The sequence below is a fragment of the Aplysia californica genome, unplaced genomic scaffold (genome assembly GCF_000002075.1).
Source record: "Aplysia californica isolate F4 #8 unplaced genomic scaffold, AplCal3.0 scaffold00276, whole genome shotgun sequence".
NCBI classification, from domain to species: domain Eukaryota; kingdom Metazoa; phylum Mollusca; class Gastropoda; order Aplysiida; family Aplysiidae; genus Aplysia; species Aplysia californica.
In genome coordinates, this window is record NW_004797546.1 from 618,939 (window position 1) to 634,562 (window position 15,624).

At 36.3% G+C, this 15,624-nt stretch overlaps 1 protein-coding gene across 4 annotated transcripts; it reads left to right on the plus strand.

Moving 5' to 3' along the window:
- The first annotated feature begins 2,867 nt into the window (after positions 1-2,867).
- Positions 2,868-9,328, plus strand: LOC101863517 (meiosis expressed gene 1 protein homolog). 4 transcript variants are annotated; one of them, XM_005101259.3, is made up of 3 exons: positions 2,868-2,917; positions 7,061-7,215; positions 8,073-9,328. In XM_005101259.3, the coding sequence occupies exons 2-3, from the start codon at positions 7,063-7,065 to the stop codon at positions 8,199-8,201; spliced, it is 282 nt and encodes a 93-aa protein (XP_005101316.1). In that variant the 5' UTR covers positions 2,868-2,917; positions 7,061-7,062; the 3' UTR covers positions 8,202-9,328. The 4 variants fall into 4 exon arrangements, with proteins under 4 accessions (XP_005101316.1, XP_005101315.1, XP_035826398.1 ...); XM_005101258.3 differs by lacking the exon at positions 2,868-2,917 and adding an exon at positions 2,935-3,085; XM_035970505.1 differs by lacking the exon at positions 2,868-2,917 and adding an exon at positions 3,247-4,438.
- The last annotated feature ends 6,296 nt before the right edge of the window (positions 9,329-15,624 follow it).

Sequence of the window (15,624 nt, forward strand, 5' to 3'; positions counted from 1 at the left end):
GACAGACAGATAGATAGATAGATAGATAGATAGATAGATAGATAGATAGATAGATAGATAGATAGATAGATAGATAGATAGATAGATAGAGTGGGGAGGATGGGGGCCTTTAGATATACAGTCAAACCTCGTTGTACCGCTTCCTGTTGTACTGCCAGCCCAGCTTACCGTCAGGTTTTACCAATGTACGAAACGGGTCGCGTATTAAAACATAGCTTGCGCCTATACACTGCCATCCGCCACCTGCCATCCACCAACTGTCTGCGTTGTACGGTCCTCGTCATACATGTATGAATGTAAATTTGCCCCGCTCTACCGCCAGCGAATTGGCTGCCAGAGGTACACACTTCACACGACGCCCGGCACTCACTTGGTGGCTGATTGATAATCTCTGTCTTACCGACGTCTCTGCGAGTTCGATCTATTTCTCGCATAAAATTTTTCACCGATTTGATCCTGATTTACACTGATTGTGAAAATACTACTAGTTTTAGGCTTTTATCAATATTTCATTTAGAAATTGGAAATGAATCTTAAAACCGCCTGGAGAAACTTCAAGGTAAGTGCACCACCTCGGCCTGTCGGTAAAATATCTGGATTTGCCAGATATCAGCTGGCGGGCACCCGTGAGCATTTTATATTGTGAGGACTCACAATGCTGCTTGAAAGGTCTGAAGCGACCCGAGGACGAAGGGAAAAAATACATCTACAGGGCCATTGACACATATAATAGCCTAGCTTCTGATTCCGTAGACATTTTTAATTTGAATTTACACAAAGTTCAGCGTGAGCTGTACATGAAGTTGGTTGCTATTCGTTTTTCCCCAGTGCAAAGCAATCGCACCTGACAGATTTATCATCTAGATGAGTCCAAGACTGGCCACAATTTGTATCTAGTCTCTTTCACTATTCAAGATGACTATCGGTGTTATTTCGGGATGGGACACATAATAAACTATAATTAGAAGAAATAGGTCTACGTACGTGACGTTGTTATACCGCCAGCCTCGCTGTACAGCCAGCTTCAAGCTCGTCTCAATGTAGGTAGTGCAACGGGGTTTAGTTAGTTTTAGTAAGGTTTTTAGTGCGCTCTCAACTGCATAAGATCATATGAGCGTCAAGGGGTGGAGGTCAATAGAGAAGTCCAAACGGGGAATCAGGCTTATTCTGCTCACCTCTCTAGCCTCAACAGCACGAAGTTTGCTTCGTCTATCAAGGCACCCCGGAAATAGCAGTTCACAAGAGAACAACAAACATACAAAAGAAGTAAGGTAAAAATGACGATAGTAAGGATGAGGAAAGAAGAAGCAGCTGTTCCCCCAATATGTTGTTCCGGCACAATATGAGCATGACATTGATAAATCAGCTCATACAATTCTACTGGGCATAAGAACATGTTAATATACCCCCTTTGGGAATGGCCTAAAGACAACTTCAGCCCGTAGCACTGCCCTGGGGGGGGGGGCATTGGGGTTTGATGGCAGAGAGAGAGAGAGAGAGAGAGAGAGAGAGAGAGAGAGAGAGAGATCCGAGCAGTTTTTAGAAAAAGGATGAAGGTGGAATAGATAAGAAAGTAGGACAAACAACAATCTAAAGACATGTACATGTATTACGCTGACACCGATTTGTCATTTTTGACCATATCATCGTCATCATCATCATTATCATCATCATCATCATCATCATCATCATCATCATCATCATCATCATCATCATTATCATCAAACGCCAGATCTGAAATAGACTTCAGCAACCATAGTTCCTAATTCATTTTTCTACCTGGATGCTCTAAAAAAAATCTGATTACCCTCGTCTTACCGCGTCATTCGTCTTTAAAAGTTTTCCAATCAGGTTGTTCCTTGTCTACGCCCTTGTCTTGTTTGCTTTCAACTATTGTTTTTCTTTTTCAGTGACAACAAGATGTTCAAGAATACAAATTGTCGGTTCATGTGTCCCACAAACTGCGTTTTGTCTCTTACTAATTGCTTTAAAGAGTGAGTGGCTAACTTGGATTTCAGTACAATTCAATTGAGTTCTTTTCCTTCCTTGGAATTTTTGACAGCCTTATAAGAAAACACTATTTATAAGACCCATCAGTTGCTTGTACTGGTATATCTTATTTTCGCTGTTATAATGCTATAACTTTCTGATATTCACAGCCGTATAGAGCACACATTATCGCTATTAATTTAGACAACCCCCCCCCCCAAAAAAAAACCCCAAAAAAATCACCCCCACCCCCCCAAATCAGTCTCAATAGCCTCAGGCCTCATATAGTCATGGTCACATAATACTTATTCCAGCCTGTCATTCACCCTCGAGTAGGTAGATCTACACCAAGGAGATTAAAAGTAAGTAAATGAACTCCTTGATCTACACATATTTTATTTATAGTGCCTATTATTTCGCCTTCAAACTTAAAGACCTGAAAAAGAAACATTGAACCTCAAACAAAACAAAACTCATGGGGGGGGGGGGGTACTACTAACAATAAAATGCCATGTAGGCAAAGATTCTCTACTGGTATACACCATCTTTGATGCAGGCCTATATAATTGGCATTTATCTTCGCAGCTCTGTTCAAAGAAAGTCACCGGGCGGAGAAAAAGAAATTCACAGCAAAACACCGAAAAGAAAATAAGACGAACACTTCAATTGGGCTGCGGACTTATTTTTATGCAAGCTTTTCAAAGATTCAATCTTTTTAAATCAAAATCAACACAAAATGGCTTAAATAATGCCAAAATTATGTTTTTGTTATTACAAAATGGTCAAATAATTTTTTAAACTAGCAATTTTAATGTTTCATATTTTTAGCTAATCACATTTTAAGTAGTTTTCAGTTTGTGATCAATATTGATAACGCGGTTGCCTAGTGATTCGCATAACTTTTTCTACAATTTCCTGTCCGTTTGGCGTAAGTATTGCAATGGTTTCTATTTCTCAGCCACACTCAGTGTTATATCATTTACTTTGTTTGTTACAACTCTCACACGGTGTTTAGACAATGAAATGAAATTTTGACTTTGTTTGTTTATTTGGGAATTTTGTTGTTTGTGACAATCTGAAAGGAATAGTTCGTGTGGTAAGTTAACGGGGGCAGTTACCAACGGACCAACGCCAACTGCTGATGAATGATTATGCCTATCCTATACTATCGGAGTCACTCCGATTAGTGATTATAGTCTAGATCTAGACTAGATCTAGTCTTTCAGAGATTTAATTCGAGTTAGGCAGGGGTATATGAGTATAGCTATGATCGTATTTAAGAAAGGAAAGGGTAATATTTATGGTCTTTGTTGATCTTAGTTGTCTTTTAAAAAATAGGCTACATTTATCCTTAAAACTTAAGCAATCAAACCCAAAATTTAAGCTCCCAAAATGATTGAAGTGAAGGCTGAAAGAGAATGAACTAACTCATCAATGACTCATACGATACAGATGAGTCCTAGACCCATCCAAAATGACACTAGTACCAATGATTCAGTCGAAACAGCTATAATACTTTGTACAATATGAACATATGGCAATGAATTATTTCATTTACTCTTCAGCTTTTGACCTCGGAATTAATTCCTATATTTTGAAGGAATTTTTTCCATATCTCGTGAAACAAGTAATGGAGGATACACGCTAAATGGCTAAAACTGTGCCCAAGGAAAGAGTTTATACACATGATTTATCTAACACTTCAAATCGCTAAGTCAAAATAAAATGTAAATGGATTCGTAGAGATTGCATTAGCAGCAGTGTAATTTGTGATGCTTCATGCACTCTGTACTTACCGGATGCTGGGACTATCCACTCGAAGACTGGGCTTCCATCTCATTCACTCGTAGAGTTAAATAATGACTGTTGTGGAAAGATTTCTTGGTTGAAGCCCAAAGTTCATGGACAGTCTGCTTTAAAAGTTTGTTGAAATCCCAGCAGGGCATCTTGAAAGTTGAGCTGTGTTATATATGTTTTGCTGATCTTGGCCAAAAGCTTTTTTTGTTTAATCCACAACATGAAAGTTTTGAAATGCTCTCTAGAGTGAGAGAAACGTATTATTGCTTTCTCTCTGACTGAGAAAACGAAACACGTAATTGATGAAAGCCCTTGAACTGAAGCAGCAGTTGAAGACCATCATGTTATTTATGATGCTCAACAGACGTAAAACAGAAGAATATTATGCTACCCGTCAGACACGTTTTTTTACCTTTCTTAAAGGCACTATGAAAAAAAGGCTAATATGATGGAACACAAATATCCTGCTGTAGTAATTTGACCTCACGACCCCCCTTTTCCCTCTTCATATTCTGCTGACATAATTTTTTATGGAAGGGCTTTTCAAATTGATGGGTCATTTTAAAGACCACTGCTATTGTTGCTTGAGTGCTCTTACCCATTCCGTAACCAATCTCTTGCCAAGTGCTCAAGCCCTCTACCATAGCCTTACGTAAGTGTATCATATTGACCTTGCCTTACCCAATATACTTTATTAGCAAATGAGAATTTATGTAGAATCACAACAACACTTTTGTTTGCTCCAATCACATCTTTAGTGTTTGTAGATCTAGGTATCATCAAGGGCCATGCAGGGACTGCAGTAACCTTCTTTTAGACACTCATTCTTAAAGGAGAGCAAACTTTCATGTTCCATTTTACAATGCAGTTAAGGGTTGCTCTCATCACTTTCATAAGGGAGCCGTGGTCCTTCGCTATTTTATTTTGAACTTGATGTCCTGATGTAAATTGAGATTTACGTATGAAGAGGTCAAGAGTTTTGTTCTCAGTTCCTTTAAACCCATTACTTTGACAGGGTAATAGATGCTCCACTTTTGAAATAACCTGTCTGTGTGTGGTATGGTGTAAACTACTGAGCAATAAAAATTCATTTAAAAAACCTTTCATTGAGGAATTTCCCACAATGGGTACTGTATATATTCATGTCAATTGTTTAATGGAGTACCCTGAATACACATGACTCTGGATCCACCAGAACAGACAAAAAAAAACTGATGTCTTTAGGGTCCTTTACAAGTAATGAAGTTAAAAATTGAGCGTATGCTTCAAGTGAAAATAGTGCTTGAAGACTTTTCTTTATTGATTTTCCTTTTCTAGTACTCACTTCAAATTTCTACAACTCCGTAAGTATTCCAGCCAACCGAATCTCGCATATATTCTAAGATGGGTTTCTTCAGCCGTTTCCTATTGTTTAACGGTGATTTTTTTTTTTTTCTCCATTGTTTAACGGTGATGACATGGGATCAGCTGGGATCAATAAGGGAAATGGCTTTATGAAAAGAAAGTTCTGTTTAAGGTACCAAAGAATGAAAGTGGAGTCACTAATCTCCCTTTACTAGATTGGTTTTACAAATGATCTGGCTATATGACCCGGGAAACATATCTTAGAATAAAATGACCTTCTGAACTTCACATTTTATTATTAAAAAATCTGCCCATCTTTCTTGTTCTGATTTTCACAAAGAGACCTGTCTTCATTTTACATCACTATTCTTTTTGCTATGGTGTTCATTAGAACTCATCACTTGCTGCATCGGGTGTTTGCTGTGGATTTCAGTTGAGATCTAGGGAAATTGTTATACACTGCTCCTACCTGTTACCTTATTAGTGAACAATTGAATAATCTGTTGTCTGAGCTGGAAGAAGAAGATGGGTCAGTTCTGGAAACAATTATTTTAGGTTGATTTGAAATCAGTTTTTCAGCGTCTATTGTGTAACGCTGAGGTGCTTTGCCGTCACACCCACAAGACCCAAGTTGGATTTCTGTGTTTGAAGAATTTGTATTGAGTATCTTGGTGTTTCTGTTGGGACTTTGCATCACTCTTTGACCAAGTAGCCCTGACAGTACAGACAGGTCAAAGCCAACCCCCTAAGTGATCCTTGATTTTAAAAACAATGACAAGGTTGCGTTACTTCCATGGGTTTTTTTCCTTGTGGTAGTGATAAGATTTTTGAATAGAGGATAGGATGAGATTTGACCAACAAACATAATTATGTTACCCCAGAATGTAGAAAGACAGAAAAATAGTCTTTTGTGTATACTTATGGAGGCAGATCACAACAGACTAAGTAATTAATGTATGGCAGTAGGTTTGAGATGAATGCTTTTCAAGGTTTGTTCAAAGTCAAAAGAAATTTCTTCTATCCATTAGCATTACTACCAAAATACTGTGATTCACCTTTACCTTTCATTACACTTATTATAGCTTTTTTTTCCATAATGTATGATGTGATTGTGGTACCTGCTAAATATATCATGCGTCTGAAGTTTTGTTTGTTTCCTGCTAATAATTTTATTATAATAAATCAATAAAGAGTGCATAAAGTTTAGGCCCGTACTAATTCTTGTATGTCATTCTTGAACAACAGACCTCAAGATCAGGGAATCTGTTGGCCTATAATAGACCTATTTTTTTACATTTTGGAGGCCAAGAAAATAAAAGAACTTCATTATTGGAATGATTTTAAATAAAATGTAAGGTTTTATGAGCGGCGATTTAAATTTCTCCTTAGCAACAGAAAATTCCTCATATTTTATATGTATGCCTTCTAGCTGCTAGGGGCATATTGTATTTTGTATAATACTTTTAGATGACAGAGTGTTAATTTTATTAAGTAAATGCAGTCAATTTTAAAAGTACATTCATGCTCATTTGAAAATGCTATAGTTGATATATGGAAAAATGTTGTGCATAATTTATATTGCTTCTGTCTGGTGAGGTTTACCTAATTCTACATACACTTTTAATCATGAGCAAAGACAAGTTTAGGCTGATTATTGTTGATTGCTACTCCAACTTTATATGTGGCCAGTCTCAGTTCATGGGTTTATATGAGTCAAGACCGTTCTTCTTCTACAGCTAGAAAATGATAATGTTACTGAGATAATCTTACAACTTCAACAGAATAGATATTTGAGTCTGTCTTAAGCCAGCTTTGCCGTAACTTGCTTGTATTGACTATGAAAACAAAATGAACAGGGGCCAAGACTTTTAAATACTTTAGTTTTAATGTCCTGGTTTTAGAACATAAAATTCCTTTGTTCTGTTTCCAGTAATGGCTGCAGCTGTCAGTATGCCATCAGTAAGTCAACCAAAGTCCATGAAGCGTCCAACACACTGGAGTGAAGAAGTTGAGGAAGCCTACAGATTTCAGTTGGCTGGATACAGAGATGAAATTGAGTACCGTGAGGTGCAGAGAACAGATCATGTAAGTGTTTTGTTTTTTTACAATAAAAAACCAGCCTGTAAGTTGTGACAAACTGCAGTCAAGGAGAGACTGCATTCTAAAAGGACAGTTGCAGAATTTTATATCTTTATATCATCCCTTTCAACATAGTAAGATTATTTAAGAGGTGAGATCTATTTTAATTTAATGCTCATCTCTGATGATACCAAGCCAAAAGGGAATATTGGTGTGAAGTACCCTTGCCAAAGACAAAGAGCTGAGTCTCGTTCGCCCCTCCAACCCACAATCTCACAAATTACAGTGATTTGTGAATTGATGGGGGAGTTTTTAAAGTTTTTTTCTTCAAAAATGGGTGGAGGCCAAATCATGATTTTATTCTCTTTTGTCTTTAGGGTAGATAAGTATGACATCTGTCTTCTTGAATAAAAGAATGAAACTCTTAAAATCCCAGTGCACACTTTGTGAATGTTCAAGATACTTTAGGAAAGAACATAAGAACAGACCTATTGTTTGGGTTGGCTGTCGTGCTTCAATTTAAATTAATACCTCAGGAATAATAGGATAAACATGAAATTTAATGTTATAACATTCCATTTATTTGAATCTTTGGATACATCATTGAATGTTATACCATATTATGGTGGATCACGTTATGTATTTCCATACCTCATGAAAGGATAATTTAAGAAAAGCTTGATAATTTGGCGGAGCTGATGCAAACGCAGAAAAGCAGAATGTCATTCTTGAGTCTTGAGTGTCATGTCATTCTTGAGTCTTGAGTGTCATATTTTGATTTTAAAGTTTCAGTCTTATGAACGTTTTATGTTATTTCAAAATGCTATGGCACTCTTATCTCAAGCCATACTACGTCATTTCAGATCGACAGATGGCCTCACAATGGATTTGTAAAGAAACTGGTGCGCCGGGATGGATGCTTCTATTACTACAACAAAACAAGAGAGTGCCCAGATAAACAAATTAACAAAACAAAGTTGTACGCATATTGATGCAATCAACCCTCTAGTCTGTAAATCAAAAGCCTTTGTTCACATTTTTTGCCCCTAAAAAGCCTGTCCAGGAGTTGCTCCCTTGTGAGAGATGTTTCTGCTTATAGCTATGTCCGCATGCCTGTTTGCATATTTTTTCCTTTATACTCATGAAAGTCTCTTCAGTTTCCTGTTTCTGATTTTCAAAAAAGTGGAGGAGTTGAAGCGCTTCGAGTTTGATTCTGATTGGTCTTTGTGGACAGATGTCGGGGAACCGATTTTCAAATACTTGTATACGAGTTTCAACAGACTTTGGAATCATATAGAATCTTATGTCAAGTGATTTTTTTTCTCTATGACATTGTTTTTGCCAAAAGAATGGGGAGTAAGGATATGTATACCGTATGAAAAGAAATTCAGCTATGACCAATATTTAGCAGCTTGACTTGTGTAACATTACATACCATATGTCCTTTTGGTGTGAAGTTAACAAGTGTGGAATAACATATTTTAAGGGAACTCCATCCCAATCTCTGTTTCTGTCCTCTTCTTTTTGAGTGAAGTGCCCCTTGTGGTTTTAAACTTTCATTGTCTGTGAGTGATCTCCCATCGATGATTGAATGCCCTAACATTTTTTTCACGTTATCACATTTTAGATGTTCCTTTATAAAGTGGAGAAATAGAGTTGGAATTCTCAGAGTGCCACTATTGAGGGTATATGAGATTGACAGAGTTATGGAGTGACCCAGACGGTCATAAAGGGAAAGGAAAAGGGGACAAAAGGGTAATTCTATCTCACTTGTGTGTGAGGTACTTACTGTTTGCTCCTTTGAGTACAAATCTGAGTGTGTTTGTCTGCGAGTATGTGGGTGGAGGTGTGCCTGACAAATACTTGATTCCTTTATGTGGAAAGTAAGAGTGTGATTGAAAGAGTAAAAGGATATGACAAGGTGCTCATGAACGGGAGTATAAGAAGGATAAAGATGTTTGTGAAAGTTAAAATTGTTATCACATATTTCAAGAATTTCTTGCTATAGTTATGTTCAACTGAGAGCATTTATGAGCATCTTGTTTGGTGACGGGATGAGTATTTTGGAATCTCGTTTTAGAGTCTGCTTTTTACACAAATAAATTTGGATTGAAATTTTTATATTTTTTATAGTTTGTTCATAGTGTAGTGTCCATCTCGTCTCAGTACTATTGTTGTTGTTGTTGTCATAGATAAGAGGTTTATTAATATTAGACACAGCTACTCTGAGCCATTCTCTTCAACATAAATCAAAGTCAATGACTTCCTTTCTAAAACAAATAATGATTGTGGAAGAAAACTCATGGGGCGAGCAGACAGTAGGAGATCTTCAAAGAAAGAACCCACTTAAAGCAGGTGTTTCTGCCCTAACTACTTGACACTCTAAGGAGGCGGGGCCTCAATTAAGTCATGACTCCCAAGTGCTCACCTGTCGCTTTCTTTTTTCTTGGCAAAGTCAATGGTCCAGGATCGAACCCTAATGGTTAGGGGGGAATATCCAGTTAGACTTTTTGGGGAGTTCCCCACCTGTTTTCTGTTCTATTTTTTTTTAATGCCCAGTTTTAATTCCGTTCCATCCCCAGCTAGGTCAAATTTTTTAATGCCAATTCTGAAATGCACTTGATGGCTGCCCTTTAAAAAAATGAATGTTCATGACTTGACTGGGTAGTTGAGAGATGCAACTAGCAACTGACTGGTAGATTCCACGTCATCACTTTTCTGTCAACGCATCTTTCTTTTCCCTATCACTAAAAGACCTTTACTGCATTGATTTGCTTCCCTTTCCTCAAGTGAAATTTCTGAATGTGTAACAAAGTTACCACACTTGTTTTCCAAGTCAACTCAAGAACTGGATATTGCATTTTAAAATAAAATAAATAAAGCAATATTGGAACAGAATGCACATTATCTGTTTTGTGGAAGTCGGAAGACTTGTCTCGCATATTAAGATATTATTTGACATCGAAAACTCATCAAGAACTACTGTGAATTCATCACAACTATATGATATCAGTGCATCAGTTAACTTTGACAAGTCACATCGCATCCTCCATTCACCACCTATTGAAATGTGAAACGGTAAATAATATATGTTTAATGCTCCTATCAACACTATGGAGTCAATTGTGAGGCGGAACCTCCGAGTTAAACGTCCTCTGAAAAAAAACAAGCTAAATGGAAAATTCATGTAAAATGCCTTTCCCAAGGGCACAACGTCGGACCGAAGTGAGGCTTAAACCCCTTTATGACCATAACAAAATTTGCAACAACAGTTTCCTTCAGTTTTCTCACAGGCATTTTAATAGCACTGACCATCATAAAGCATGAACTCAAAGACAAAATGGCCACCTTTTTCATGAGCATGAAAGTGATACCAGTACTGTGCAAAGTTAGAACTGGTGCAGCATAATATTATGGAATCAAAGGGAGGAATGCTGCAGATGAGGTTCAAAATCATTGAATGGATGCATTCTATGGTATATGAACACGTTGGTTGTTGTATAGCTTTCTTTTACTTAACATTGCACTGTGTTGCATACGACAACTATCCATGCAAAAGAGAAAAGAGATACACCAAGCACCAATCATTGGAAAGAAACTTCATGATCCTGAAGTTTTCTTTGTAAGATAAGGATTGAAAACTGAAATCAAATAATTAGACCTAAATTTCAATCCACAGAAATGACTTCTTTTTAACTCTTTTCTGATTAGACCATTCCCCTAAGCTTTCAATATTTTCTAACACCTGAGTACCAGAACCAGTGCGAATAATTCTTTTCTTCCTAATTAACCAAAATCTGCGTTACCTTTAAGCCGACTTTCAGACAATGACTCATATACATACATGCGAGTGGTTGTACATACAGTAGATTCTGTTCAACAAGAGCCTGTTTGACATGAAATTCCTGTTAATACAAAAGGATTACAAATCCCAGTTTTTTTTCCCTCTCTTTATTTTATGCATTATATCTTCCCATAACAGGGTAAAAAATTACAGCAGAATTGGATACCATGAATTCATTTTGGGCAGTTTCATCATATCTCCCAGCAGCCTATCCCTCTTTCCTTTTTTTTCTGTACTGACAACAGTAGCCTACCTTTGTCAAAATATGTCACACAACATGTGTCTTGATTGTGTCTTTTGTTATTTGTTTTAAAACTGAATAGTAGCTTGGAATATCATGAAGTACACACCTACAACCTCTATTGAACCCCATTCTGTGCAGCCAAGACAACCATCTGAGGCTGAAAATTAGGTTTTCCTTTTTTCAAGTTCCAAAAATTGGCAAATCTGCATGTGTCATATATAACTAAAAATATATTACACAGGCAACAAACATTCAGAAAGGGGTCGCCTCCCCTTTTTTGATATACATCAGCACTCTACCTAAAACAAAATCTTTTTGACATGATCATATTTTTCAGTTCAATGAAGTTCATGTTATCAAGGTTTTACTGTAATTTCATGTAATAATGTTACTACAGAAGTAAATGCTACATAAACTCTGAGTATGAATCAGGTTCAAGAAAGAACATACAAAACCTATCAACAGTGACTCAACTTAAAACAAAAAAGCTACATCATTGAGGAAAACTATAATATTATTTGAAAACTAATAATTCAAGATAATTACTGAGTAATGAAATCATACAAAATGTTTTCTTTATCTTATAATAGATTTACAATTTGAGTAAAAGGTATATGTGTATATATATATATGAGTGAAAATAATGGTATAAACCACAGGGTAGTATATAATGAAAAAAAAAAAAAAACAAGCTCCAACCAGAGGTTACCAGACAAAACAGGAGAGATAAAGATACACACAGAGAAAGAGACAGAGACAGAGGAAAAAAGTGATGCCATTCAAAGAAACACACAAAAAAAAGAATATATTCATAGAAATGTCATGTTAATGATTCTTGAGTAATTAATATTAATCTTAAATAACAATGGCTTTGAATTGCATCCGATTTAATTTCTACCCAAGAACTTAAGCAAAAATAGTTTTTTGGGGTTTTTTTAGTAGAGGATTTTACGGTGCTCTCAACTACATAAGGTCATATGAGCGCCAGAAGATTTAGAGGTGTTACAAGAGAGTAACAAACATAAAAAAGATGAAATGGAGATAAGGACGATAGATGTTTGATAGGAAAGAAGAAGCAAACCACACTAGAGCACCCGCCAACCACCCACAGCAAAAATAGACTGAAGAAATATTCTAATAAACCAAAAAAGCAACATGGCAAAATCTCTACAACATATTTACCCACCCAAGCGTCACTAACAAATAACCTGTGGTATCAAGAGAAATTACACGATTTCACCACACAATGTTGAAAAAGGCTTGAAAACAGGCAAATAAAGCAAGCAAAGGCCATATATACATTTTCAGAAAGTAGACCATGAATAGGAAGTAGAGCTCATTTGTGAAAGAGTAAAAATGTCCTACGATACAAAAACAGAATAAACGAACCAAAACACCAATTCAAGTTACAGCCAATTAAATCAGCTGAAATACCACAGAACGAAACTGGATTTTTTAAATAAAAATTAAAAAATAGATTTTTAAAATTTAAATCAGATTTTTTTTATTTAAATCGGATTTTTTAAATTTTTTATATTTTTTTAAAAATGTCGACACAGTTTGGGATTTTTGGTCGCTAAAAGTATGTTCTTTTAGTGCAAAATGCATTGTCTTTATTTTAACTAATGATTAATTTAAACAACTGCAATTTTAGAAAGCCTTAATCTGCTATCAGTGAATTATGGCTACAGACAAAAAATGAAGAAAATGTCAGTCTAAAAGGAAGGGGGGGGGGGGGGGGTAATTATGCATAGATAAACTTGCATTTTATTTTTATTACAGTGTGTGTGTGAGCACGCGCTTGTGTTTGTCTAGAAAGAAAAAGAAAATGCTAATTTCAATAATGAAAAAAAAGTAAATTGAATACTGTATTATTTTACTACTTACAGTGACAGGGGGGGAAAGCAGACTTTTAAGCAATTTTAGTCAACTAAGCCTTATCTTATATCTGTTTTATAAAACCCAGGAAAGGAATTCTGAATGTTTAAAGATGTAAAAACAGAAAACATTTTTAAAGTGATTTAAATCACTGAGTTTTATTTTTTAAATCAAGTTGATTTAAATTTTAAAAAATCAACTGATTTAAATCGACCCGATTTAAATCAACCCAACCCTGGTTTTCAATTATGAAAAAAAAGTAAATTGAGAACTGTATTATTTTACAGTGACAGGGGGGAAAGCAGACTTTTAAGCATGATTATATTAGTCTACTAAACCTTATATCCGTTTAAAATAAAACCAAGGAAAGGAATTCTGAAAGTATAAATATGTAAAAACTGAATACATTTTTTTGAAAAGTGATTTAAATCACTGATTTTTATTTTTAAAATCAAATTGATTTAAATTTTTTTTTAATCAACTGATTTAAATCAACCCAGCTCTGGTTTCAATTATGGAAAAAAAAGTAAATTGAATACTGTATTATTTTACAGTGAAAGGGGGGAAATCAGACTTTTAAGCATGATTATATTAGTCTACTGAACCTTATATCTGTTTTATGAAACCAAGGAAAGGAATTCTGAATGTTGAAATGTGTAAAAACCGAATAAAAATTATTTTTAAAAAAAGTGATTTAAATCACCGATTTTTATTTTAAAAATCAAGTTGATTTAAATTTAAAAAATCAACTGATTTAAATCAACCTGATTTAAATCAACCCAACCCTGACTAATTGTCCTTCATCTGTAACAGGGTTAAAACCATATTTTGCCACTACAGTAGTCTCCGTCTAAACGCACACCATACAAAAGCACGCTCCGCTCAAACGCACGCTTTCGTCATATGACGGGTTTTTTACTATATAATATAGACGTACAAACGCACAGTCACTCCCTCTAAACGCACGCTCCGATCCGCGAAACACGCCGACAAGTTAAGCTTGGCAAGGGAAAATTTTCACTACAACCTGCACAAACTGCATACGGCAAGCCTAGAATTTACTAGAAAACCGGATATTTGGTGACAGTGCCCCTCGCGCCGGACAAAGAGAGTGATAGACAGCGTTTACACACCCTACTTTCCACTGACGCATAGGTCTCGGTCTCGGGCTGGTCGGTTAAATGTTGGGGGGACTGAAATGTTTTTTGATTGGTTACTGGAAATGTATCTTTGAGAGAAGGTTTCTGACTGGTGTTTGAGTTTGAGTGACTGCGTGTAATGTTTAGTTAGATCTAGGCCTGGTGCGAAATGCGTAAAAGCCGTAAAACACTAGACACGCTTATATAGGATTAAAGATTAGCCAAGTAAGCCTAATAATAAGCTGCGCTCAAAGAACTTATAACTTACTTGTTCAACGAATCACAAGAGAAAATGTTTCTCGAGGATGATTCTGCATGAATTTACGGTCGGGGACGGTCGCTTGGAAAGCCACGTGGCTGGTCCGTCGACTCTATGACTATCACCAACCGTTTCCTCATTGGCTATCTGTTCCCGACGTTTATAGTATATTAAATATATTCATTACTTTGAGTTTGTTTCCTCCCCCCCCCCCCCCGCCTTTGTATTCTTAACCCCTGTCGGGGAATCCTTCACAAAACAGTCACGTGTCGTCACCTTATCTGCCAAAATGACCCCCTCCTCCAAGGGAGGTCACTAGAGTAATAAGGAATTGAGATGACTGCGTCCCTTCCTCCCCTTGCAAAGGTTCATGTAAACGCACGCTCCGTGTAAACACACGCTCAGGAGCCCTCCTGAGCACCATGCGTTTAGGCGGAGACTACTGTATTGAAAAAAAAGTAGAGAGAAACGCCATACCTTTTTTTACTTTACTGTAAAGCAGGATAAAACAGATTTAGGCTTTTTACTTGTGACAACAACAATATGCGTAAAAATCCGATTAAATGAGTTGCTTTTTGGAGTCTTAGCACGTTTTATGGACTGGTAGCAAGTGTATTCACAAAGAAACTCCCTTACATCAGTGGTAACGTCACAAATTAAAATAAATAGATGACTGAGTACATGAGTGGTAAAGACACACTGACTTGAGGTATTAGGCAACAGAATAATAGATACTTTAAAAACCTATTTCTATGCAAAGAAACACTCCTCTACCTGGAAATAAGTAAATGCAGATACAAAAATAAAATATGGCACACAGAGTACCCCACCCTCCAAGAAAAATAATAGAGCAAAAGTTCAGCACAGACCCCCATCCCCCAATTCCTTAAAAATCAGTAGGTCTATTAGGGGATCTGTTGTTCATTGTTGCCTTTATCACAGCTGTTGTCAAAACACATTTAATATGTCGCATTGTGGAAGAGCCTAGGAGAATAATTATAAACTATAATATCAAATGGATGAGGTAAACATCAAACATCTAAAACATCGC